The sequence below is a fragment of the Papio anubis genome, chromosome 4 (assembly GCF_008728515.1).
Source record: "Papio anubis isolate 15944 chromosome 4, Panubis1.0, whole genome shotgun sequence".
Lineage (NCBI taxonomy): Eukaryota > Metazoa > Chordata > Mammalia > Primates > Cercopithecidae > Papio > Papio anubis.
This window is the reverse complement of record NC_044979.1, coordinates 104,917,554-104,943,918: the sequence shown is the minus strand read 5'-3', so window position 1 is coordinate 104,943,918 and position 26,365 is coordinate 104,917,554. Positions and strand designations below refer to the sequence as shown.

Genomic DNA, 26,365 nt, shown 5'->3' with positions numbered 1-26,365 from the left:
ACCGTCTTATTGGAAAAAGTAGCTTTGAGAGGGAGAAAATAAGCTCTGTCTTGGTCCAACAAAATTTAACTCACAGTCTGAAAAGAGGAGGGCTTAGGGAGAATCCAGTCTATCCCCTTATTTTAACGTCTTGGAGCCCGGGGATTATGTAGGTTTGCCAGGTGGCACAGCTCTTTGTGGCACATCTGGAACAGAAAGCAGCTCTTCTTATTCCAGATATTTGTGGTACAGCTTGTTGTCCTTGTGTGAGTGCATATAGTTGTGAGTATGTATTGTTAGTGTGTGTGAGACTGAGTGTGTGAAGGTGTGTGTATTTGTGTATATGAGCTTACGTTGTGTGTATGTGTGTGCACAAGGAATGGGAGGGGTGTGTAACCTGAGCGGATCCAGTCTCCTTCTACAGAGCTATGACATTACAACAAACAGAAAACTAGAAGCCCTTTCTTCTTTTGGTCCCTTGGTTTGCTGTGTTTTCTCCAGATTGACCTTGGTCAGGTCCAGTAATGTTTTCCTGGGAAGCAGGACAGGCTTCCAGGGCTCAGAGTCCTGGGCTCTGCATTCAGGTTTACTGAGAAGGAATTTGGGGGAAGGTTGTAGTAGGTGGTCTTAGGCTTGATCTGGTTTGAATTGGTGTGTTGGGGCAGCTGGGAAAGAATGAACCACCGTGCCTTTGCTGGCTTAGGGTCCAGGATTGTTCTATGGACAGATGGCAGCTTTATGTATCTGCAAATTCAAGCCAATCAGAAAAGCCTATCCTCATCTTTGCTGAAGGTGTGATGTCCTCCTTGGACAGTCTCTCTTTTCATATCTGTGTCCTCCAAGGTGCTTCTTTGCCAGAACTGAGGCTGGGGTAACCCTTGGATCCTAGCTCAAAGGCTAACTCTCTGCTGGCATAGCTTGGCCAGGTCCAAAGTGCCCCCTTCCTTCTCCTAAATTTTAGGGAGGTCACATGGGGGACGATAGAGCTTGCCTGTGATAGCCTTTGGTGGGTCTGGTCTGTCGGCTGGGTCCTGATATGATCCTGTATGCTCGTGTATCAAGGAATCCCCAGCTCACATTTGCTAGAGGAAAACCTCTGGAGAAGCAAAGTAGCTAAGAATTGGGCCATGCAGAGTAGAGACTTACCTGAGCAGTTGGAAATCACTGTTTCATAGGTTTTGCTTTTAATCCAAATAGTTCGGATCACAATGCCATACATGACGCTGTAGAAAGAACCAAAGGTAGTATTAAAGTGGCTGGTGGATCTCTACTGTGAGGACACGGAGAAGACCACTCCACCTCCCCGAGTGCAAGGTGCAAAGGGAGGAATCTTTTCACCATGGCTGTCCCCCTATACTTGCTGTTTATAGAATCACAACTGAAAGTGACCATGAGGATCCATTGGATGGAGTCACTTCTGTCTTAAGTGAGGAGGCTAAGACCTGGTAAAGTTATGCAGTCTCCTCAAGGTAACCCAAATGGTTTGAAGGAGAGCTGTGATTAGAATCCAAAAACAGGCCTTAGAGTCAGAAAAGACTTGGGTCTCCTCTACTACTTGTCTGTTGTACAATCCTGACTTTAGTGACATCTTTTAAGTGACGTCTATGATCCCTGACTCCGGCATTCATGGCTTTGTGTGATCCTCACCCCTTTAGTGTGGGAAGAGCAGGTGACTTGCCTCTAATCAATGCAGAGTGGCAAAGGGGATGGGACTGATTACATAGAGTGTAGCGCCTGTCTTGTTGGTGTCTCTCGCCATTGCTAACTTTGAAGAAACAAGGTGCCATGAACCCCACAGCTGCAAGAAAATGAATTCTGCTAAGGATCTGAGGGAGCTTGGAAAAGAGCCTTTCCCATTGTAGCCTCTGATGACACCCTGCCCTGGATAAACAACTTGATAACTGCCTTGCCTGAGCAGGGGACCCGGTTAAGCCATGGCCAGATTCTTGACCCACAGAAACTGTGAGATGATAAATGTATCTTGCTTTAAGTCATTAGGTTTGTGGTAATTTGTAAAGGAGTAATAGATAACTACTACACTGAGCCTCAGCTGAGGTTCTACAAAATGGTGTTAACAATACAGACCTCTTGAACTTTTTGAGTATCAAATGTGACAATATTTAAAGTGCCAAGTACAGTGCTGGAAAATTAGTGGGGATTAATTTCCTTTCTCCTCTTTCTTGTCTATTTATTTTACACTATATCACACCAATTCTTACATGATTTAATCTGTGCCTAACAGGAAAACAAAGTGTTGATGATTCAAAAGTGTCAAGAAGTTTTGTATCCTGGGTACTCTTTGATAAATATAAAAACTACTCTTCTTTAATATTACTTGATATTTTGACTACATTAAGCACCTTGGCAAAAAACTTTGGGACACAGCAATGCTTTATTTTAAAACTGTGTGTCTTCCCTCTTGAGAATCATTAGTTAAAAAAAAAATCAAAGCTTCAGTTTGCAGTAGCTGACAAAGCACTAATTGCTTTTAATGATCTTTAGAATATAACTTAATTAATGGCAATGTTAAAATCTCTGCTGCTTATTGCCTTTTCCCATTCTTGCTCAGCGAACCCTTCGGAGTGCTCCAGGAAAGCTCAGGGACTTTTTGGAGCATCTCCATTCTTTCTCACATAATTACCAAGGGATTTTTTTTTTTTTTTTTTTTTTTGTAATTTGTATGCCTGCAGTAAAGAAAAAATGAGAAAAATGTTATTGAATATTTGCTAGAACAGGGAAACTTCTTCCCCAGAAAGTGAAATACTGTGCAAGGTAAGGTTACACCCACCATGGAAAGTTAATGGTTATGTCAATTGCAACCCCAGTATGTAATTGACCAATAAGTCAAATATTTATGACTGTCGACCATGTACACAGAAGAAAGGTTAAGAAATGTCTTATGCTTTAGGGATTTGGGCCTAAGTCACCCCCTCTTTTTACTTAGGGCCAATCAGATGAGTGAGAACCAGTACCAACTTTTCAGTTAGCATGGCAAACACCTAATAACTAGGGCACTATTGCCAAACCAGGCTACTTCTTGGAGCGTAGCAATCAAGCATCAAAGAGACATCTGCGTTGCTGTTTGTCATCACCAGTGTTTTGCTCTGTCACCCAGGCTGGAGTGCAGTGTCAGGATCGTAGCTCACTGCAGCCTTGACCTCCCACCTCAGCCACCTGAATAGCTGGAACTACCAGTGTGTGCCACCCTGCTCAGATAATTTTTGTACATTTTCTAGAGACAGGGTTTCACCATGTTGCCAGGCTAGTCTTGAACTCCTGGGCCCAAGAGATCCACCTGCCTAGGCCTCCCAGAGTGCTGAAATTACAGGTGTGAGTCACCACACTTGGCTTTGTCTCTTTTCCTTTAGCTGATCAATCAGATTGCGGATAAGTTTCGTGGATTGTCTCAGCAAAATGACTCCATAATCTGTACCTTCCTCTCCATCCAGGTTTTCAGCATTAGTGGAGACCCTTACAATCTCTCTTTATTCATTTTGATGACTGCTTTTATTGTGGGCCCTGTGATCCTCTTTGACCTTGGACCTCATGCCCATGGACAGTGCTGGCCAGGTCCCTGGGGCCCTTTTACCCACCATGGCCGTGTATTCTATCTGCAGGGCTGCACCAACCTGGCATGAGGCTTTCCCACAGTGTGATCCCATTTCCTAAGCAAAATAAATGAATTTTTCTCACATATGACAAGTCAATGATCCATGACTAATGTGCTTTTTTCCACTTTTTTTTTTTGTGATTGTCGGTCATGAATCTCTTCTGCTTCTACCTTTATCTTACAGAGATGAAAATGATAAGAGAATGAGAAATCAATTAGGTAGGAAGAAAATAAGCACAGCTAAAGTAAAGCAATTACACTGGGGCTAATAACCTCCCCAGCAACAATTAGACAGTTATGTCAAGCGAATTTCAAAACAACTCCTGTTGTTTTGACCCAGAAAAACAACATATTGCCTTTGCTGTCAGTCACTATGGTTTCAACTCCTGGGAGCCTGATTTAGTGGATGATAGAAGAGCTACATCTTTATTCATACACAGCTCTCATGAGAGTTTGCCACCAAAAATACAACTACCTCTCTCTCTCTTTTTCCCTCTCTCCCTTTCTTTCCCCCTCCTCTTTCTTTTCTCCCTTTTTTCTTTCCTCTCACATATATTTATGGAGGAGCTATCATATGCCAAAAACTGATCTAGGCATTAAATAGCCAGAAATTTCTATATTAGCAGCATGTGTACATGTGTGTTTGTGTGTGTGTGTGTGTGTGTGTGTGTATGTGCGTGAGAGACAGAGAGAGAGAGAATGAGAGAGGGAGAGAAAGAGTAGAGAGAGTGACATGACACATCTGTTGTTTGGTGCAATTTATTGCATTATTCATTCAATCTAATATTCATCAACTGTTTAGTGCGTGCTGGATGTGCAGTTCAGAAATGAAGAGGCCACAGTCCCTGCACTCATGAGATACAGTCACACTACCATGAAGTCTAGATGATGACATGGACAAAGTGAGGTTGGAGGTTAAGGAGTGAGGACCTGAGGTGCCTCTTGGTCCGGGGCTGGCAAGGGAAGCTCTACCGTGGAGTTGGTATTGGAAATGATACACAAACGATGTGAACTAGTTGGCTGAAACAAGGCAAGGTGAGCTTGGCAGAGTGTTCAGGCATGGGAGTGATGCACATGGGCCAAAGGGGTGTTTGTTCCATAGCTGGAGTTGGGAGTGCAGGTGAGGTATCAGCAGCTCACTGTGAAGCAGGCAGGGAATCTTTGAAAAAGACAAGTGGATCTTGTCCTAGCAGATACTGAATGCATACGAAGCTGGGCAATAAGTAAAACAATGAGGTATTTGTGGAGAAAAGCTGCTAAGTTAGTTATTTGTGCTTTTTCTTTTTTTCTATTATGTCAATCACTACTATTAATAATCGAAAACAAAATAAAACCATACTCAATATAGAGGCAAATGACAAATTAGGAGAAATATTCGCAACATATGCAAAAAGAAAAAGGTTATTGTATATATAATATTTCTAAAGATAGAGAATAGAGAAAATAAAAACATTTAAACAAGAAAAGTAGCATTACTTTCAATGACAAAATCCGCAGTTACTTTTGCATCAACCTAAGAAGTACTTTAAAAAAAAAATGACAATCAGCATATAAAATATACTTAATCTTATTTGTAATGAAAGAAATGCAAAATAAAACAACTAAGATATTTTTTTTCTATCAATTTGGTAAATGTAGCATATGTAGCATGCATGAAGGACAATGAGGCATGGTGAACAACATGAGTGAACACTTTCCTTGAGCTATTTTCTTTGTCTATTTAAGCTTGAAATGAAGAATTTAACCTTACTCACAGCATTGAGCCCGGGGGCCAGAATATAGGCAATAAAGAAAGAATAAGAGTTGGACCTTATCTCTGAGATGAAATTGTAGCACCTATGCCAGGTACTCGTTGGATACAAGTTCCTCACAAAATTCCCCCCAGGGCCTGGTCTTGTTTGAGAAGACAGTTGTTGCTGAAGGAGGTGGAGGATGTTAGTCCCCCAGAGAGAAGTTCTTTCTTCACCAGGGGGAGCTACAAAAGAGGGAAGGTGATGAAAGAGAAGCCTCTTGTCAGGTAGGAAATGCTTCAGAGAAGCTCAAGGATGGCTGGAGGTCATGGCTGAGTTTTCATAACTGTCACGGCTAGAAGAAAGGAGCTAGGATCAGGCCTTACAGAGGCCTTAGTTTGGTGAGAGCTGAGGGAAACCAGTTTTTGAAATCATTTCCTTCAATCAGCAAACACATTGTATTTTACCCTTTCAAGGACATGAAAAAAACACACTGGCTATCCTGTAGGCAAGTTCGAGGAAAAGTCCTGGTGAAAAAAGCAGCCCAAAGAATGGGGAAATCATAGATGCAGGACAACCTGAGCTGCATGGTCTACGTGCTGCAGCATCAGCTGTGCTGAGCAGGGACTTTGACTGGAGCTCATTTCTTGAACTGATGGGAAATCAATCAGCAGTGAAGCCAGGACATGCACTGTCACTGAAATCGGTGCCTCAGTTGCTCAGGGTGACACAAGCCGCTTCCTTCCAAATGCTCTCTGACCGCTCTGGCTCACTTGCCTATTACTTACCTTGGGTGGTTGTCTAAATAACCTTCTGTCCTTCAAACTTCCTCTCAAGCTCAGCTTGATGGAGTGGAGGGCAATAAGTCAAAATAAAGTGTAGGTGTTAAGTTGTCCATTCAGCAGAGATGACTGGACAACACCCCATCTCGGAAAGGCTGCTGGGTTGGCTATTGAGGTCACTCTGTGCTTGCCCATCTCAATCTCTGATGCGGGGGTAGGGGCAAGGCAATTACTTCTTTTAGTCTTAATTCTACTCTTACGAAAAATTCAGGGGTTTGACCATATGATGGATAACATTTCTCCCAGCTATAGTATTTTATGAGACTAAAGATGAATAATGAGCAAGAAAAGGTGACTCCCACCATATCAGAAAACACTTGAAAAGCATGCCACCAGCTTTGTAATTAAAGAAATGCATATTAAAACAATGAAATACTTTTTAAACTCTTAGGTTGGCAAAGATTGAGTAAGGAAATAGTGCTACCTTCCATTGGATCAGGGAAGCAAAAAACAAGAGCCCTTGTATGGTGTTGCCCAGAATATACCTTTTCTACAAGTGATCTTAGCTAACAGGCCAAGAAATAATACAGCTTTTCTCAAGGGCAGCTTGTGACTATGCATCAAAAGCTTTAAAATGTGCATCATCTTTGATCTACACCTTTGATCTAGTAATTCCACGAGAATGAGTTATGAGGAAATAACCAGAGACTCATGTACAGTTTTCAGTACAAAGATTTTTATCACAGCTGTCTTTACACTATCAAAAACAAAGGCTGATCTTCCTTTGCTTATGATATGTTATATGACACACTATGGCTGGCTTAGAGGTACTCAAAAGGCGCAGGATCATCGTGGCCCAAGAATACACACAATGTGCCAGGTCTCTCCCTGTAGTCTCCCACCCCATCCACACATGCAGAGCCCATTTCAGAGGGTGATCCTGCCACATGGCCAAGTGAGACCCTACCTTGATCAGGTTGTTGTGCTAATCTCTGTTAAAAGACCATCTACAGCTCACCATTGGCTGCAGGACAAAGGACACTCTACAACTTTTTTGCCAAGGTCATTCACAACTGAGCCTCCCCCAGCCACTGAAAGGAGCTCACTGCCAACTTCTGTCCCATTGGCACTGTCTACCTGCCCACTCTGCCCCTACACTCCCTCTGATTTCTGGTCATCAGAGTCTGCTTCCTCCCCACTTCTCCCTTATCCTATCTGAATCATTTCCTCCTTCAATGGTGGTTTCCAAAATATATTCCCTGGCATTATGTGACTCCACTGCATACACAATTTAGCATATTAGTGTATACTGAGTTTTGTGTTCAGTTTGTTTCAAGTATATCTATCTTTTCATTTACAAAATCCCTATAAGTTGTAATTTGCCTTGTATTTGGAAAGCTGCAAGATATAAAAGAAATAATATGGTATGAAATCAGAAAAACCTGGATATCAATCCTGTTTGATGTTGAGTAAGTTACTTAACCACTCTGAGCTTGAGTTTCATTATTCATTAAATTGGGACAGTGGTAATTATTTCACAGGGTTGTACTGTGGCTAATGTGATAATTGTTAGCTGTTTGGCACAATGCCTGCCCTGTATACCCAGTAATTGTTAATTCCCTTCTCCTTACTCTACTTTGAAGAAATTGGGCTTACCCTATAGTAGCTACACATAAAATCTTGTGGCCTGGCCAGCTCCCCCTAGGGCACTAGAAAAAATGGGCCTGGAGGGGACGAGAGCAGCAGCTGGCAAAGCAGGAAGGCCCCCCGCCCAACCACCCCCTGTGTGGTCCTGGCCTGACAGCTTCTTACCTGATGATTGTCAGAGGGATGAAGTACACCAGGAAGGCCACAATGGTCATGTACGGGGTCCAGTAGGAGTCGTCAGGCCACAGGGCCCAGCACTGCACTTCACCATTAGAGAGTGTCCTCTTCCCAAATATGATCAGGGTGGGAATGGAGAACAGGAAAGACAGGCTCCAGGCAATCACAATGAGGACCTTGGCTTGCTTTTCTGCCCAAAGAGAAGAGAGGGATGTCTGGGTATGTGGCAACCATTTTGAGGAGCACAATGGAGTTTGCTATAGAAAAGGATCACTGTGGGGCAGCCACCCTGGACTTCACAGAACCTCCCAGAGCCTCAGTTTCCTCATATGTAAACAGGGAGACAGTACCTCCATACAGAGTCGATGTGAAGATTATAAAGGGAAGCTTGAACAGAAGTTAGCACATTGCCTGGCCTAAGGTTGGTGCTTCTTCTTTCCTGATTTCCCCATCTGACTTGAGATGTTGACGCATCCATTCTTGCAGTATTAGGGAGCTCAGTCTGTACCATGTACATTTAGTAAATTGTGGTGCAAATGCTGAGTTGTGTCTACCCATATGCAGTCACTCTTTTATTACGAGGCAGGGCTACAGCCTTTGGTCCGCGTGGCATCCTTTCACTGTACCCAGCACTGCAAAGCACTGGGACAGTTTTTGAGAATTATTTGCCAAATGGGAAGGAACCTTCTTTTTTTTTTTTTTTTTTTTTTTTTTTGGTAGGAACATGGGTGGACTTACAAGGCTGAGAAAGAACACTGAACTTTGTTCTGGAGAGTAGGCGCATTCAAAACCAGCCCAGAAACCTGGTAGCTATGTCTGCACACTGGATTTCGGTTGCAATATTCTGACCTTAGCTAAACCATGCAGTCTCAGCCTCATCTTTTCTTTAAATTGGTATAAAAAATACCTGCTCTGGCCATCTCAGCATGTTATGATGGGGCTGGAGAGAGACAATTAATATATAAGCAAGCACCTTTAAAACACACCCGTTGTTATGATGTGATGCTTTCTGTCAAGCTGTTGTTGAAGCTGTCGTCTTAATCCCTCACCTAGCTGGGCTTCCTGTGCTCACTGGCTCTGGGACCTTCTTCCAGAAACAGGAGGCCACCTTGCTCCCCTACTTTCAACTTGGAAAGCAGGCATGTGTCTTTGGGTGGGGTTGGAATGTAGAGTCAGGTGGTGTCTTCGAACAGTGTGTTGGCTCCGGTCGAGGAGCTATAAGAAGTGAGAAAAATCTAGAGGAAACTAGGGACTCTATTAAAATCCAAACCTGAAATACTTAGGAGAATAATATCTAGGGTTCTGTTCTTGCTGAATTATACGCACTGAAAAGAGATACTAGATTCATGTAGAAAAGAGTTGTCATGGCCCACTGAGCAAGCAGGAGTCTTGGGGTAGAATTATAACAGCAATCTGATTAAGGTCTTTCTTGTTCCTTACATACAACTGGTAATCCACTGGGGATAGGGGGAGAGGTTTTCCTGCCTGTGTTTGGAAACTCAAGCCCCTTGATGTTAGTGATGACTCATAGGTGACAGACACATTAAGTGGTAAACATTGGTCAATTTAGTTAATTACATAAAAATTAGTAATTAAAATCCTAGACAACAATAAAAAACCCAAATTCTCAAGAGGATTTCAAGTATTTTCTCCCTAGGTGGGCTTGCTTCAAGTAGGAAGTCCAGCAGAGGTACCAGCCCTTCTGCTTTCTATCCTCATCTGCTAGTCCTCGTCCTCCCCCAGGTCGCTATCCACATTGGGGTCTCTCCACAGCTGGGGTACAGGGAACCAGGGAGGAGGAAGAGGACAGAGTTCTCGCTTGACTGCTGCTGTCATCAGAGGGCTTTGTGCTCTCTGTGCCTGGCTGCATCCAAAGCTGATTCTTGGTCCCCTGAGGAACTTTTCTGGGTCCTTTGGAAATTCTCCTGTGGGGTCTCGCTGGTGGCCACTTGCTTGACTTGGGCAGTGACGTTCCACCCGCCCTGGTGACCTCCAGGGAGGCCTCTCTCTCTGGCAGAAATGTCTGGGGCAGGATCTTTTTTAACAGCCTCAGGCAAACTTCACGACGCAGGTTCTACATCAGCCCCCTGGGCTAGGACCACAGCGCCAACCAACCTCTCTTCAACGGTCTCACGTGTGATGTAGTCATCGGTCCCCAATGCTCTCAAATACAGGGAACATGTCAAGCTCTGTGAGTCATCATGTGAAGCCCTCTCACTAGACTTAGTTTATGTAGACATTGAGTCACCTGTGATTAGGACAGTATGAAAGGTGAAAGAGAGACTGAGAACAGTGTCGACGTCTTCACTGGATGAGGGCCTTGGCCATATGGGCACAGGCATGGGGAAGGCATTGTAGAAGGTAGTCTAGACTGATAGCATGAGCATCAGAGAAACAGAGCAGGCATGTGTGTGCAATACTGAAGGAGAAATGGCCTGGAGGTGGTCTAGAAAGGTAGGAAAATGTCTTCACCGCCACCAGGCCATGAGGTATCTAGAAAGGAAGGTTGAGGAGCATCCTTTTGAGATGTCTTAGGGGAATCAGCCACCTCAGGAGGCAGGAGGTGGGGGCAGCCTCCCATTAGGAGGTTGATGGTATAGGGGAGCTGCTCCCCTAAGGAACAGAGAAACACCGGGGGTGGAGAGAAGCAGTAGGAGTTCAGATTAGGAAAGAAGCAGGGTAGGATGAAGTGGGCAGGTGGTAGGACTGGAGGGGGTTCTTCTTGATGGTGGGGGTGTGAAGCCTGATGGGTTTCTATGGTCCTGGGTGACATTAGTAGCTGCCCCCTGTGCTCTTGTTCTTTCAATGGTTAGAATTCTAATGTTATCTTCTTCTGTAGGTCCCAGGACACTTTTAAGGGCAACATGTGACTCCTGGGCCCCACCCAGTTTCCACTTGATGGGTAAACAGTGCATTCACTTTTGAGAGGGACGCACAGGGAAACAGATTAAGACAGTATAGCATCATAATTTAGAATAGACTCTACCAAGGTCTCCAAAGATGTTTCCCCAAAGGCCCAGCAGGGTACAGGCTTGGAGCCGTTTTTCTCATACGGGTGCTGGGCTGCACTGGGAAAGCCCCACTCTCTTAGGCTGTGACGCAGCTGCCACAGCAGGGAGACTGATGGCCTTCCAGGCAGCTGAGCCCATTTGCCATGAAGAGTGACTTCTCAGGGCTGAAGGATCCAGGATCGAACAGATGAAATGCAGGTTTGCATATGAGGTAGACTGTCTCGTGTTTCTCACCCCCGGAAAGTCAGACTCCCTCTTCCACGTGCTCTTGTCCATTTCTGCACGTCTCTGCTGCTTAGCCTTCTTCTTTTCCATGTAACTAATTTACCTTTTTATAAAATCGTGTAAGTTACACATATTGATTACAGAAACACTAGCAAATAAAAATAAGCGAAAAGGAAAAAAATCCATAGTGGCACCCACCAGAAATGTCAAGTTTAAATTTTGATAATGCATGCATATATAATACATAGATTACACATTTAAAAATGAGATCACAATACAGATGCTACCTTGTAACCTAAATTTTTTCCTCTGAAAAGCCTGTTATGACCATCTTTTCCTGTTAAGAAATATCAATCTGTACAAGTGGCATTTTTTTTTTCAGGTAGTAAGATCCTTTCTTCAAATACAATTTTATCTTGAACCCAGTACAGAAAATATAGAAAGCTCAGGTAGCTTCGGTTGAAACCGAGACAGTCAGCAACTCCCAGATCTGCCCTGGAGCAGGCCAGCAGAATGAGCCCTCTGGGAGTCAGTGTGGGAAGCACAACTGGAAAAGTACTGATAAATAATATTTTTTTCCGAAGGTTATACCGTACTCCAATTGTATCAGTAGCCTATTATTATCTAAGTTGTTTTCCATTTTTTTGTTATAAATAATTTATATTCATCTATTTTTCCCAGTTCTAGTTATTCCTTAGGATAAACTCTTAGAAATAGAAGAATTATTAACTTTGGACAAATATTGTTACATTTCCCTCAAAAGTGCCTACTGTTTATGGCTGTCACTGTAACAATAAAAGTACCCATTTCCTTATATTCTCCTAATACTTAGATAATTCTTCCTTTTAATCTTGTTACGTGGTTGGTAAAAGTTTGTATCCAAATGTTCAATCTTGCAATTCTTTAATTAGTGGTCAGAAGAACATTTTTAAATATTTTCTTTTCATTTATTTTTTATTTTTTATTTTTATTTTTGACCAAGTCTCACTCTGTTGCCCAGGCTAGAGGGCTAGAGTGCAGTGGCGCGATCTCCACTCACTGCAACCTCCGCCTCCCAGGTTCAAGCAATTCTTGTGCCTCAGCCTCCTGAGTAACTGGGATTACAGGTGCGTACCACCACGCCCGGCTAATTTTTGTATTTTTTAGTAGAGACGGGGTTTCACTATGTTGGCCAGGCTGGTCTCAAACTCCTGACCTCAAGTGATCCACCCGCCTCGGCCTCCCAAAGTGCTGGGATTACCAGCGTGGGCCACAGTACCTGGTCTCATTTATATTTCTTTGTTTCCTGATAGTCTGTTCATGCCCTTTGCCCATTTACTCAATTAGAATGTTTTCATTTCTTTGCCAGACTTCTTTATAAAAAGGATATTTTTATTTGCCTATTATATAAAAATATTTTCCATTTATAATTTTGCTTTTTAAGTTTGTTTATGAATATTTATTATGTATATAAATAATTTAAATTTTTATGTAGTAAAAAACTATATTTTCTTTGTTGTTTCTGCTTTTGATATGATTCCTGGAAAGGCCTTTCCTTCACTGAAATTATGAAGGTGTTACCCAAATATTCTTTTACTCTTTTTATGTTTAAAGTGTTAATTTTTTCAGTCCAACTAAAATGTACTTTGTTATTAGCTATGGCGGGTGGTGATCTAATATTTTTAAAAAAGGCCAGACAGCTATTTCAACATATAGTATAATGACTAATTCATTTTTTGCCGACTGATCTGAAATTTTGTATGATTTATATGTGTTATTCCGGTTCCAGTATTATATCGTTTTAATTATCAAAATTTTGTATTATGTTTTAATATAACACTGCATATTTCTCTTCATTATTTTGATTTTTTCTAATTAGTCTCATATTCATTTTTGGTGAAGAGCTTTAAAATTGTCAACTTTTCTGGAGTTGCTGGCTAAGAAAAATACTGCTTCAGTAAATAGCAGTAAAAAATAAATAAAACATAGCCTCCCCTCGCTTAAGCGTCCATTGCCTTGTGCCTGCACAGCTACATTTCACTCCCTCCTGGCTTCTCCCTGCTCCGTGACTCTCCCAGAGAGCCCAACGACTCTCCGGGAAATCTCTTCTTTCTACCGCTTTCTCTCAGCTGCGCCGCATGTAAACCCCGAACCCCGCCTCTCAGCTGCCTTTAAATTCTGACAAGCTGCGGCACTAAAATGACTTCCGCGTTGGGTTTCCTGGAACCTCTCGTTCCCCGTTCTCACCAGCTGCCCTCACCCTATAAACTGGTGAGTATCAGTTCATCCTCTACAAGGCCAGGGAGTTCTCCCAGGGGCTGAATTATACATTATACACTTGGCTTCCGTGTTTCATCTGCTCCCTCGTGTGCTGGAAATTCTTAGACGTTTCTGGTATTTGGATGGCTTCTTTCCTTGACTCTCATTCCAGACGCAGGTCTCCCCCTGTTTTTATATTTCTTCAGTGACTTTCGCTGGGACTGGGCAGGGGAAGGGAGCTGGCTAATGTGTTTCTAGGCTTTCATCTTACCCAGAAGCTATCGATGATGAGGAGTTTCCAAGCACCTAATGTTGAGCCTCTCTTAATTTTGTAGTGAGGAAATAAATTGTTTTACATCTTTAGAAAAAACTATAATATTAATTGCTGCCTTTCTGATAATTTAGGACACTGTTTGTAATATTACACAGTGTCTCCCAGAGCTAGACATATTTCCCATGAGCAAACAGTTAATATTTTAACCTAGTGAATATGGTGACACATGTAATCCATCATGTCACCCTCTTGGCTATGGGTCTCAAGTCTGTACCTCTAACAAGTTTCCTGGGACTTCCCTCATGCAATTTCCTATACTTATTTTTCCTTCACTTTGATTTCTTCATCTTAAAATACTTTGGCGTCAATGTCCTTTTGTCCACTACATTCAATCCTTTCTGAAGTCGGCTAGGCATAAATAAATAGATGGATAAATAAGTGTATCATGGGCCAGGCGCAGTGTCTCACGCCTTGTAATCCTAGTACTTTGGAAGGCCAAGTTGGATTGCTTGAGCCCACGAGTTTGAGACCAACCTGGCCAACATGGTGAAACCCCATCTCTACTAAAAATACAAAAATTAGGGAGGCATGGTGGTGTGCATCTGTAATCCCAGCTGCTTGGGAGGCTGAGGCTTAAGAATCACTTGAACTTGGGAGGCAGAAGTTGCAGTGAGCTGAAATCACACTACTGCACTCCAGCCTGGGCGACAGAATGAGACTCCGTCTTAAAAAAAAAAAAAAAAAAAAAAAGTGTATCACAAATCCATGAATGTAAACCAAAAATAAAGTTATAAAGTCCCCCAACCATCTGAATGGATTTCCTCTTCAGTCAAGGCTCTTTTAAGATTTAACCTGCGAGGCTGTTCCAGGCCATGATGGGAAGTGGGCAGTGGGACATGTCTCATTATACCTCTCCACCATTAACATCAACACAGACTTTAAGTCTGATGAGAAACGTTTTACAACCTAGTCTCCCTGAAGAGGAAAGCTGAAAGTTTCCTCTACAAATAAGAAGTTTGGTCTCCACAGTTCTTTATCTTAACTCAGACATTCCTTTCTATTGATCCCAGGTCTTTAGATAAACTCAACTAATTGTCAACCAGAAAAAATTTAAATCTACCTATAATCTGGAAGGTTCACCCATGCACCCCACCCCACCCTACCCAACCCTGCCATTTTGGACCAACCCTAAGTATTTCCTAAATGTGTTTGATTGAAGTCTCATGTCTCCCTAAAATGTATAAAACCAAGCTGCACCCTGACCACCTTGGGCACATATTCTCATGACCTTCTGAGGGCTTTGTCCATCGCCACTGATATTTCATTCAGAATAAACCTCTACAAATATTTTACAGAGTTTGACGCTTCATTGACACATCTTGCATACCTATGTCGTGAAATGTCTCTCCTATCTCCCCTGCCTCATCCATTTCTTGCCTCCTCTATCATAATAACTAGGGCTTAATCCATGTCCCTGCAAAGGACATGAACTCACCTTTTTTTATGGCTGCATGGTATTCCATAGTGTATATGTGCCATATTTTCTTAATCCAGTCTATCATTGATGGACATTTGGGTTGGTTCCAAGTCTTTGCTCTTGTGAATAGTGCCACAATAAACATACGTGTGCATGTGTCTTTATAGTAGCATGATTTATAATCCTTTGGATATATACCAGTAATGGGATTGCTGGGTCAAATGGTATTTCTAGTTCTAGATCCTCGAGGAATTGCTACACTGCCTTCCACAATGGTTGAACTAATTTACAGTCCCACCAAAGTGTAAAAGCGTTCCTATTTCTCCACACCCTCTCCGGGGTCTATTGTTTCCTGACTTTTTAATGATCAACATTCTAATTGGCATGAGATGGTATCTCATTGTGGTTTTGATTTGCATTTCTCTGATGACCAGTGATGATAAGCATTTTTTCATGTGTCTGTTGGCTGCATAAATGTCTTCTTTAAGCATTTTTCATGTGTCTATTGGCTGCATAAATGTCTTCTTTTGACAAGTGTCTGTTCACATCCTTTGCCCACTTTTTGATAGGGTTGTTTGTTTTTTCTTGTAAATTTGTTTGAGTTCTTTGTAAATTCTGGATATTAACTCCTTGTCAGATGGGTAGATTGCAAAAATTGTCTCCCATTCTGTATGTTGCCTGTTCACTCTGATGGTAGTTTCTTTTGCTGTGCAGAAGCTCTTTAGTTTAATTAGATCCCATTTGTCTATTTTGGCTTTTGTTGCCATTGCTTTTGGTGTTTTAGTCATGAAGTCCTTGCCCATGCCTATGTCCTGAATGGTGTTGCCTAGGATATCTTCTAGGGTTTTTATGGTTTTAGGTTTAACATTTAAGTCTTTAATCCATCTTGAATTAATTTTTGTATAAGGTGTAAGGAAGGGATCCAGTTTCAGCTTTCTACATATGGCTAGCCAGTTTTCCCAGCACAATTTATTAAATAGGGAATCCTTTCCCTATTTCTTGTTTTTGTCAGGTTTGTCAAAGATCAGATGGTTGTAGATGTGTGGTGTTATTTCTGAGGCCTCTGTTCTGTTGCATTGGTCTATATATCTGTTTCTGTACCAGTACCATGCTGTTTTGGTTACTGTGGCCTTGTAGTATAGTTTGAAGTCAGGTAGCTTGATGTCTCCATCTTTGTTCTTTTGGCTTAGGATTGTCTTGGCCATGCAGTCTCTTTTTTGGTTCCATATGAACTTTAAAGTAGTTTTTTTCCAATTCTGTGAAGAAAGTCATTGGTAGCTTGATGAGGATGGCATTGAATCTATAAATTACCTTGGGCAGTATGGCCCTTTTCACTATATGGATTCTTCCCATCCATGAGCATGGAATGTTCTTCCATTTGTTTGTGTCCTTTTTTATTTCATTGAGCAGTGATTTGTAGTTCTCTTTGAAGAGGTCCTTCGCATCCCTTGTAAGTTGGATTGCTAGGTATTTTATTCTCTTTGTAGCAATTATGAATCAGAGTTCACTCATAATTTGGCTCTCTATTTGTCTGTTATTGGTGTATAGGAATGCTTGTAATTTTTGCATGTTGATTTTGTATCCTGAGACTTTGCTGAAGTTGCTTATCAGCTTAAGGAGATTTTGGGCTGAGACAATGGGGTTTTCTAAATATACAATCATGTCATTTGCAAACAGGGACAATTTTACTTCCTCTTTTCCTAATTGAATAGCCTTTATTTCTTTCTCTTGCCTGATTGCCCTGGCCAGTACTTCCAATACTATGTTGAATAGGAGTGGTGAAAGGGGGCATCCTTGTCTTGTGCCAGTTTTCAAAGGGAATGCTTCCAGTTTTTGCCCATTCAGTATGATATTGGCTGTGGGTTTGTCATAAATAGCTCCTATTATTTTGAAATATGTTCCATTAATACCTAGTTTATTGAGAGTTTTTAGCATGAAGGGCTGTTGAATTTTGTTGAAGGCCTTTTCTAGATCTATTGAGATAATCATGTGGTTTTTGTCATTGGTTCTGTTTATGTGATGGATTACATTTATTGATTTGTGTATGTTGAACCAGTCTTGCATCCCAGGGATGACGCTGACTTGATCGTGGTGGATAAGCTTTTTGATGTGCTGCTGGATTCTGTTTGCCAGTACTTTATTGAGGATTTTTGCACTGATGTTCCCCAGGGATATTGGTCTAAAATTCTCTTTTTTTTGTTGCGTGTCTGCCAGGCTTTGGTATCAGGATGATGTTGGCCTCATAAAATGAGTTAGGGAGGATTCCCTCTTTTTCTATTGATTGGAATAAGTTCAGAAGTAATAGTACCAACTCCTCTTTGTACCTCTGGTACAATTCGGTTGTGAATCGATCTGGTCCTGGACTTTTTTTGGTTGGTAGGCTATTAATTATTGCCTCAATTTCGGAGCCTATTAATGGTCTATTCAGAGATTCAACTTCTTCCTGGTTTAGTCTTGGGAGGGTGTATGTGTCCAGGAATTTATCCATTTCTTCTAGATTTTCTAGTTTATTTGCATAGAGGTGTTTATAGTATTCTCTGATGGTAGTTTGTATTTCTATGGGATCGGTGGTGATATCCACATTATCATTTTTTATTGCGTCTGTTTGATTATTCTCTCTTTTCTTCTTTATTAGTCTTGCTGGCAGTCTATCAATGTTGTTGATCTTTTAAGAAAACCACCTTCTGGATTCATTGAGTTTTTGAAGGGTTTTTTGTATCTCTATCTCCTTCATTTCTTCTCTGATCTTAGTTATTTCTTGCCTTCTGCTAGCTTTTGAATGTGTTTGCTCTTGCTTCTCTAGTTCTTTTAATTGTGATGTTAGGGTGTCGATTTTAGAACTTCCCTGCTTTCTCTTATGGGCATTTATTTCTACAAATTTTCCTCTACACGCTACTTTAAATGTATCCCAGAGATTCTGGTACATTGTATCTTTGTTCTTATTGGTTTCAAAGAACATCTTTATTTCTGCCTTCATTTCGTTATTTACCCAGTAGTCGTTCAGGAGTGGGTTATTCAGTTTACATGTAGTTGTGTGGTTTTGAGTGAGTTTCTTAATCCTGAGTCCTAATTTATCGCACTGTTGTCTAAGAGACAGGTTGTTGTGATTGCTGTTCTTTTACATTTGCTTAGGAGTGCTTTACTTCCAATTATGCAGGCAATTTTAGAATAAGCGTGATGTGGTGCTGAAAAGAATGTATATTCTGTTGATATGGGGTGGAGATTTCTGTAGATATCTATTAAGTCTGCTTGGTGCAGAGCTGAGTTCAAGTCCTGAATATCCCTGTGAACTTCTGTCTCATCGATCTTTCTAATATTGACAGTGGGGTGTTAAAGTCTCCCATTATTCTTGTGTTGGAGGCTAAGTCTTTTTGTAGGTCTCTAAGGACTTGCTTTGTGAACCTCAGTGCTCCTGTATTGGGTGCATATATATTTAGGTTAGTTAGCTCTTCTTGTTGAATTGATCCTTTTACCATTATGAAATGGTCTTCTTTGTCTCTTTTTTTTTTTTTTTTTTTGAGACAGAGTCTCACTCTGTCGCCCAGGCTGGAGTGCAGTGGCCGGATCTCAGCTCACTGCAAGCTCCGCCTCCCGGGTTTACGCCATTCTCCTGCCTCAGCCTCCCGAGTAGCTGGGACTACAGGCGCCCGCCACCTCGCCTGGCTAGTTTTTTGTATTTTTTAGTAGAGACGGGGTTTCACGGGGTTAGCCAGGATGGTCTCGATCTCCTGACCTCGTGATCCGCCCATCTCGGCCTCCCAAAGTGCTGGGATTACAGGCTTGAGCCACCGCGCCCGGCCTTCTTTGTCTCTTTTGATCTTTGTTGGTTTAAAGTCTGTTTTATCAGAGACTAGGATTGCAACCCCTGCTTTTCTTTTGCTTTCCATTTTCATGGTAGATCCTCCTACATCCCTTTATTTTGAGCCTATGTGTATCTCTGCACATGAGATGGGTCTCCTGAATATAGCACACTGATGGGTCTTGACTCTTTATCCAATTTGCCAGTCTGTGTCTTTTAATTGGAGCATTTAGCCCATTTACATTTAAGGTTAATATTGTTATGTGTGAATTTGATCCTGTCATTATGATGTTAGCTGGTTATTTTGCCCATTAATTGATGCAGTTTCTTCTTAGCACCAATGGTCTTTACAATTTGGCATGTTTTTGCAATGGTTGGTACTGGTTGTTCCTTTCCATGTTTAGTGCTTCCTTCAGGAGCTCTTGTAAGGCAGGCGTGGTGGTGACAAAATCTCTCAGCATTTGTTTGTCTGTAAAGAATTTTATTTCTCCTTCACTTATGAAGCTTAGTTTGGCTGGATATGAAATTCTGGGTTGAAAATTCTTTTCTTTAAGAATGTTGAATGTTGGCCCCCACTCTCTTCTGGCTTGCAGGGTTTCTGCCAAGAGATATGCTGTTAGTCTGATGGGCTTCCCTTTGTGGGTAACCTGAGCTTTCTCTCTGGCTGCCCTTACCATTTTTTCCTTCATTTTAACCTTCGTGAATCTGACAATTATGTGTCTTGGGGTTGCTATTCTGGAGGATTATCTTTGTGGTGTTCTCTGTATTTCCTGAATTTGAATGTTGGCCTTGTTTGCTATGTTGGGGAAGTTCTCCTGAATAGTATCCTGAAGAGTGTTTTCCAACTTGGTTCCATTCTCCTGATCACTTTCAGGTACACCAATCAGACATAGATTTAGTCTTTTCACATAGCCCCATATTTCTTGGAGGCTTTGTTTGTTTCTTTATTCTCTTTTCTCTCTAACCTTGTCTTCTCACTTTCTTTCATTAATTTGATCTTCAGTCACTGACAACCTTTCTTCCACTTGATTGAATCAGCTATTGAAGCTTGTGCATGCATCACAAAGTTCTCGTGCCATGGTTTTCAGCTCCATCAGGTCATTGAAGGTCTTCTCTACACTGTTTATTCTAGTTAGCCATTTGTCTAACCTTTTTTGAAGGTTTTTAGTTTCCTTGCGATGGGTTTGAACATGCTCCTTTAGCTCGGAGAAGTTTGTTATTACCGACCTTCTGAAGCCTACTTCTGTCAACTCGTCAAAGTCATTCTCAGTCCAGCTTTGTTCTATTGTTGGTGAGGAGCTGCAATCCTTTGGAGGAGAAGAGGCCCTCTGGTTTTCAGGATTTTCAGCTTTCCCGTTCTGGTTTCTTCCCATCGTTGTGGTTTTATCTACCTTTGATCTTTGATGTTGGTGACCTACAGATGGGGTTTTGGTGTAGATGTCCTTTTTGTTGATGTTGGTGCTATTCCTTTCTGTTTGTTCGTTTTCCTTCTAACAGTCAGGTCCCTCAGCTGCAGGTTTGTCAGAGTTTCCTGGAGGTCCACTCCAGACCCTGTTTGCCTGGGTATCACCAGCAGAGGCTGTGAACAGCAAATATTGCAGAACAGCAAATATTGCAGAACAGCAAATATTGGTGGCTGATCCTTCCTCTGGAAGCTTTGTCCCAGAGGGGCACCCGCCTATATGAGGTGTCTGTTGGCCCCTGCTGGGAGGTGTTTCCCAGTTAGTCTACACAGGTGTCAGAGACCCACTTGAGGAGGCAGTCTGTCCGTTTTCAGAGCTCAAACAATGTGCTGGAAGAACCACTGCGCTCTTCAGAGCTGTCAGACGGAGACGTTTAAGTCTGCAGAAGCTGTCTGCTGCCTTTTGTTCAGCTATGTCCTGCCCACAGAGGTGGAGCCTATAGAGGTAGTAGGCCTTGCTGAACTGTGGTGGGCTCCGCCCAGTTTGAGCTTCCTGGCTGCTTTGTTTACCTACTCATACCTCAGCAATGGTGGACGCCCCTCCCTCAGCCAGGCTGCTGCCTCACAGTTTGATCTCAGACTGCTGTGCTAGCAGTGAGCAAGGCTCCATGGGCATGGGACCTACTGAGCCAGGCATGGGAGAGAATCTCCTTGTCTGCCAGTAGCTAAGTCCTTGGGAAAAGTGCAGTATTTAGCATGAATGTCCGGTTTTTCCAGGTGCAGTCTGTCCCGGCTTCCCTTGGCTAGGAAAGGGAAATCCCCTCACCACTTGTTCTTCCCGGGTGAGGTGATGGCCTGCCCTGCTTTGGCTCACCCTTTGTGGGCTGCATCCACTGTCCAACCAGTCCCAGTGAGAAGAACCAGGTACCTCAGTTGGAAATGCAGAAATCACCTGTCTTCTTCATCGATCATGCTGGGAACTGCAGACCGGAGCTGTTCCTGTTCGACCATCTTGGAACAGATCCCTAGCAAATTCTTAAGTATACAATTTAGTATTGTTACTCATATGTCTTATGCTGTACAGTAGGCATAACAAGCATGATCAAAATAAATTAATTTTAATTGCACACAACACATTTATCTTCATGTAAAAATTACTGCCTTGCATATAAGTTCCTGTGGTGGTCACACCACTAGTCTAACTCCCATAACTAGAAGTGAGGTCAGATGTCAAGTCTGGTGTGAGTTTTTGCAAATAATTGTTTATTTTTCCTAGAGTTTTCTTTTGTGTGTTCTCTCTTTCTGCTCCTCTCTTTCAGTACACAGTATCTAGCACTGTTTTGAGTTTTTGACTTTAATGTCATTCTGCGTGGATTTTTGTGCATGTTGTTTTTGTCACTCAGCATACAATGTAGATATGTTCATGTTGATGTGTATTACTGCCCATGGCTCTACCACTTCCACATTGAGAGGCAGGCTATATAGCATTTGAGGGCGCTGGAGCTAGACCCAAACTGTATGGATTCAAATCCTGCTCCTGCACTTACTAGCTGTGACCTTGGGCAAATTACTTTCACTCTTGGAACAACAATTGCCTTACCTGTAAAATGCAGATAATAATAGAGCCCACCTCACAGAGATATTATGAATATTAAAATATTTAATATGTATAAATCAGTTAGAATCATGAATGACACCTAGTATGCAATCAATAAACATAAGCTACTGAAACTTCTTCCATAGACTAGTTAACCATTCCTCCACTGAGACACACCAAGGTTAGCAATGAATTCCTGCTACTGTAGGCAATGCCATGATATATATCACATATATATACATGCACACATGTGGGTGTTTCTCCAGAGCACATACTAGGAAGTCATATCAAAGGGCTGCACATTTTATATTTCAATAAGATGTGTTTACTTATACCCCTGTCAATAGTAAATGAAATTACCCTATTTCACCCCACTTCTTGTAGATCCTTGTTGACGTTAATCATATTTATCCTAAAATTCTGCTACCTCTATTAAATTTGCTTCCCTCGATGCAAATTGTGTGGAATGAGATTTTAAATGTATTATCTGTTTTCTACAGTTTGGATTTTGTCATTTTTAAAATAACATTTGATTGCACCTCATTTTTGTGGTCAAGATTTTTTGTTAGGTTCTTTATCAGTTTTCAAAGTTATCTGGAGGAAGGGAGGACAGGTTGCTAAACACTCGCTTTGTATTTGCTTTCAGGGTGTATGGAGGAGAGTTGTCTCTGATTGTGGGCAGAGCAGTAGGCAGCTAGTCTTGTGAATATGTACCCACCCTTCCTCTAGGGCATTACTGCTCCCCAGGGCCCCACTCTGCCAGGGAAACTTGCTGTGATTAATTAAAATCCAGGGAAACTTGCTGTGATTAATCCTCTGTGTTGTACTTAAAAAATCACCTTGTCAGTTGCCTCAGTTCCTCTCCTGCACTCCATATTTATGCAGCCTGTTCAGGAAGTGCTCTTAAGGCCTCCCATCCCACTTCAGCATCTCCTGGGAGTTTTGTGGGCTGTGTGGTCTCAGCCTTCCCCCTGACCTATCTGCTTCCTTTTCTTAGGGATCCCTCACCATTTCTGGATCAAGGAGAGTTTCCTTTTTGTTGTTGTTTTTTTACCAATACGATGATCAATTTAAAATGTCTTTCTGATTATTTCTATGGTTTTGGATAAGGAGGACAAGGTGTTTGTCTCTGGAAAATCAGAAGTTAGTGTGGGAGAGTTTGTTTTTTTGGACAGGTATGCATGTCAACACTGCTCTAGAGGAAAAAGACGGAAGCAGCAGCATCAAGGTAAATGGTCACAAAGTGGGTCAGTAACCCACCTTCCTTAGTGGCTCTGGGCTGTCCATGGGAACCATCAGCATTTTTTCAGGCATCTAAGTTTTCTTTTATACATCTTTTTGGACAATCAGACCCATGAAATCAGGAAAGAGGTGGAAGAAGAAAATGAAGAGAGAAGAAAGAGAAGGAAAGAGGAGGAAGATCACTATTACTAAGAGTAAAATATTAGTGAAAACAATCCTACCCTCACACAAGGACAATTCTTTATGAAAGATCACCTGGTCAAGCCAGCTTACCTCCTTGAAGGAACTTCATGGGGTAGACGATGGCATGGTATCTGTCTATGCTGAGGGACACCAGGACGTAGGTAGAGGCATAGAGCAGCACAACCTAAAGAGAGAAATGAGAGGAAGCTCATGACTTCAAAGAGGTGAGGAAATGCACATAATGGAAAGAATAGCACCTTGTGTTATTTAGAAACCTGAGAGGTGAACCAAAGAAAGAGTAAGTGTTGGGTTACGAAGGGAAATAACCCTCTTATATGGACAAGAGAAAGGGAAATACTGGATGGAAGAGGGCAGTTTCCCAGCAAAGACCCCACCTTCAAGCCTGGAAACCAGTGGTCCTAAATGAGAACAGGTATTCCTGTTTTTGTGCCCAAAAAGTTGCCTTTTCGCCAGCCACATGCCCCTATCCTGTACCCATATAAACCCCAAATCCCAGGCTCCAGGAGGAGATGAGCAGACGAATAGCAGAATGGCATGGCAGAGAAGGAGAGAAGAGAAGGAGGGTCTGAACACCAAGAGGAGTTCAGCTGGGGACAATCAGAGAGGAGATTGGCCCTGGACAGCCAAACTCCAGGGGAAGATCATCTTCCCACTCCATCCCCCTTCCAGCTCCCCATCCATCCCACTGAGAACCACCTCCACCACTCAATAAAACTCCTGCATTCATCCTTCAAATCTGTGTGTGACCTGACTCTTCCTGGACTATGGACAAGGACCTGAGGACCAAGAGGGTACTGAGCTGGTTACTACTTAAGCCATCTGCAGGCGGCAGAGTTAAAACAGCACTATAACACTGTGGCTTCAAGAGTCATAGGCACCCACCCCAGACACTACTGTGGGGCTGGAGTTCAAAGTGCTTGCCCTGGCTCCTGCACCTACCCTTCTGTGTGCTTCCCCTACTATAAGGAGTTTGAGCTTGAGGCAGCTGAACAGAGAGCCATACCCTTGTCCCATGTCCTGTGATGGATGGACCAGGGAACTCTCCCTTTTCATCTCCACACCAGGAGGCAGATTTTGGTCCCTGGTGCTAGAATTTGTACTGCTGGCCATGATGACTGAGAATGCTTCCAATTCTTTCTTGCTCACTTATTCCCTTGGCCTCTTGGAAACTCCATATTTCAGGATCAGCCCTTGACATTTGCATGGTACATTTGTTTGTAATTGACTTTTAAAGCTAAACTAATTTTTTTTTTTTGCCACAATTGACATTCCAGAATAATTAGAAACAAAAGTTCAGTTGTCTTTTATCAGTGGGAGTTGAGAGATGATAGAAGGGTTCCGGTTTTAGGGAGCCTATGTGTGGTATTGAATCATTTATCATCAACAGCACTGACACCATCAGAAAGCTCCCCTTTTTCATCCACTTCATTAGGCTCAGGCTTTGGGTCTCCTCTTCCTTCCCACTGTCTCTTTTATTAACTTTATCCACACTTTTTAATTATCTGTGTACAATCTTTTTTGCATAATTAGAAAAGGAAATTGGGATTTAAGAAGTTAATTTCTCTTAGGTGAAGAGCATATTTAGAATGTGATTAAATGCAATATATTTGAAGGGATGATCAAGGTGGACATTTTTCAGGTAACTTGGAGCCTCATTTCTACCAAGAGTTTGGCTGTATCTCTGCTTTGTAACATTAAGATCAAATCCAGAGGGAGTAGGAGAGTAACTTGTAGACTGAAGTCTAACGGAGAGCATTTACTTCACTTTCTTCTTGGCAATTACCTTTGTTCTGAATTCATGCCTTTTTGTTCTTTCTCTGGATCAGACAAATGACAATCAAATACATTGTTGTTCTTTATTGTTTGTTATTTCCACAATGCATCTCAGCACTAATGTTGTGAAAGGCACCATAGGGAGGAGGTTCTGGGGAATGATTAGAAATTCAAGGCTTATAAGAAAGAATGAGATAATGTGCTTTGCAGGGACATGGATGGACATGGATGGACATGGATGGAGGGCGTTATCTTCAGCAGGAACAGAAAACAAAATACTGCGTATTCTCACTTATAAGTGGAAGCTAAATGATGAGAACACATGATACACACAGAGGAAAAACACACACTGGGGCCTATAGGAGGGTGTAGGGTGCGGGGAGGGAGAGGATCAGGAAAAATGACTAATGAGTATGAAGCTTAATACCTGGATGATGAAATAATCTGTACAACAAACCCTCATGACACAAGTTTACCTGTGTAACAAACCTACACATGCACCCCTGAACTTAAAATAAAAGTTAGAAAAAAGGTTAAAAAAAAGAAATTGAAGGCTCCCATGAAAACTATAAGGAAAAATTATTTATTGGGAAAAAGTGATAAATAGAGAAAGAGAAAAATGAATGACTAGGTTTAAGAAAAAAAAATCGATCGTCTACTTAGACAAAACTGGGGTTTCTACCTGTGATCCATGAATTTAGAATTATTAAGGCTGGCTACAAACAGAAGAGGAGGTGGCATCAGAGAAGGATGAAAAAGAAAGCACACAATGGCAGAACCCTGTGGGGTGGAACATCATGGTGAGAAGGTTATAAGGATCTTGGGGCTCTGCAGCTGTCTTGAGGGAGGTGACAGGCACAGTTCAGAATCTGGAGTGAAAGGAAAAGCCACAAACAAGAGTGTCCAGAAGAGCAGTCAATGTTGATAAAAAGATGCCGACTTTGAGATACAATCAAAAGAGTATTTAATTTCAGAGATCAACCATCTTCAGGCATTTAAAGCAGGGTAAAAAAAATTGAAGGTTACCTAAAGGAAATGCATCTTAAATTATCATGCCTCTTTCCCACAAAACTTAATGCCAGAAAATAGTAAAACAACATGTTCAGAGTTTTGAAAAAAATTATGATCCAAGAACTTTGTAAATATAATTTCTGTGCCAAGGCACAGAACAATTTTCTCAGATATATAAGAAGGAAGA

The 26,365-nt window shown here is 41.9% G+C and overlaps 1 protein-coding gene across 1 annotated transcript in view; it reads right to left on the bottom strand.

Moving 5' to 3' along the window:
• The window catches only part of NPSR1 (neuropeptide S receptor 1), a 63,852-nt gene that overhangs the window by 12,904 nt on the left and 24,583 nt on the right, over positions 1–26,365 (bottom strand). Inside the window, exons 2-4 of the mRNA XM_031665864.1 lie at positions 23,464–23,557; positions 7,914–8,115; positions 1,126–1,202 (exon numbers count right to left, since the gene is read on the bottom strand). Of these exons, the coding sequence (XP_031521724.1) occupies positions 1,126–1,202; positions 7,914–8,115; positions 23,464–23,557 (373 nt within the window). The remainder of the gene's footprint in view (positions 1–1,125; positions 1,203–7,913; positions 8,116–23,463; positions 23,558–26,365) is intronic.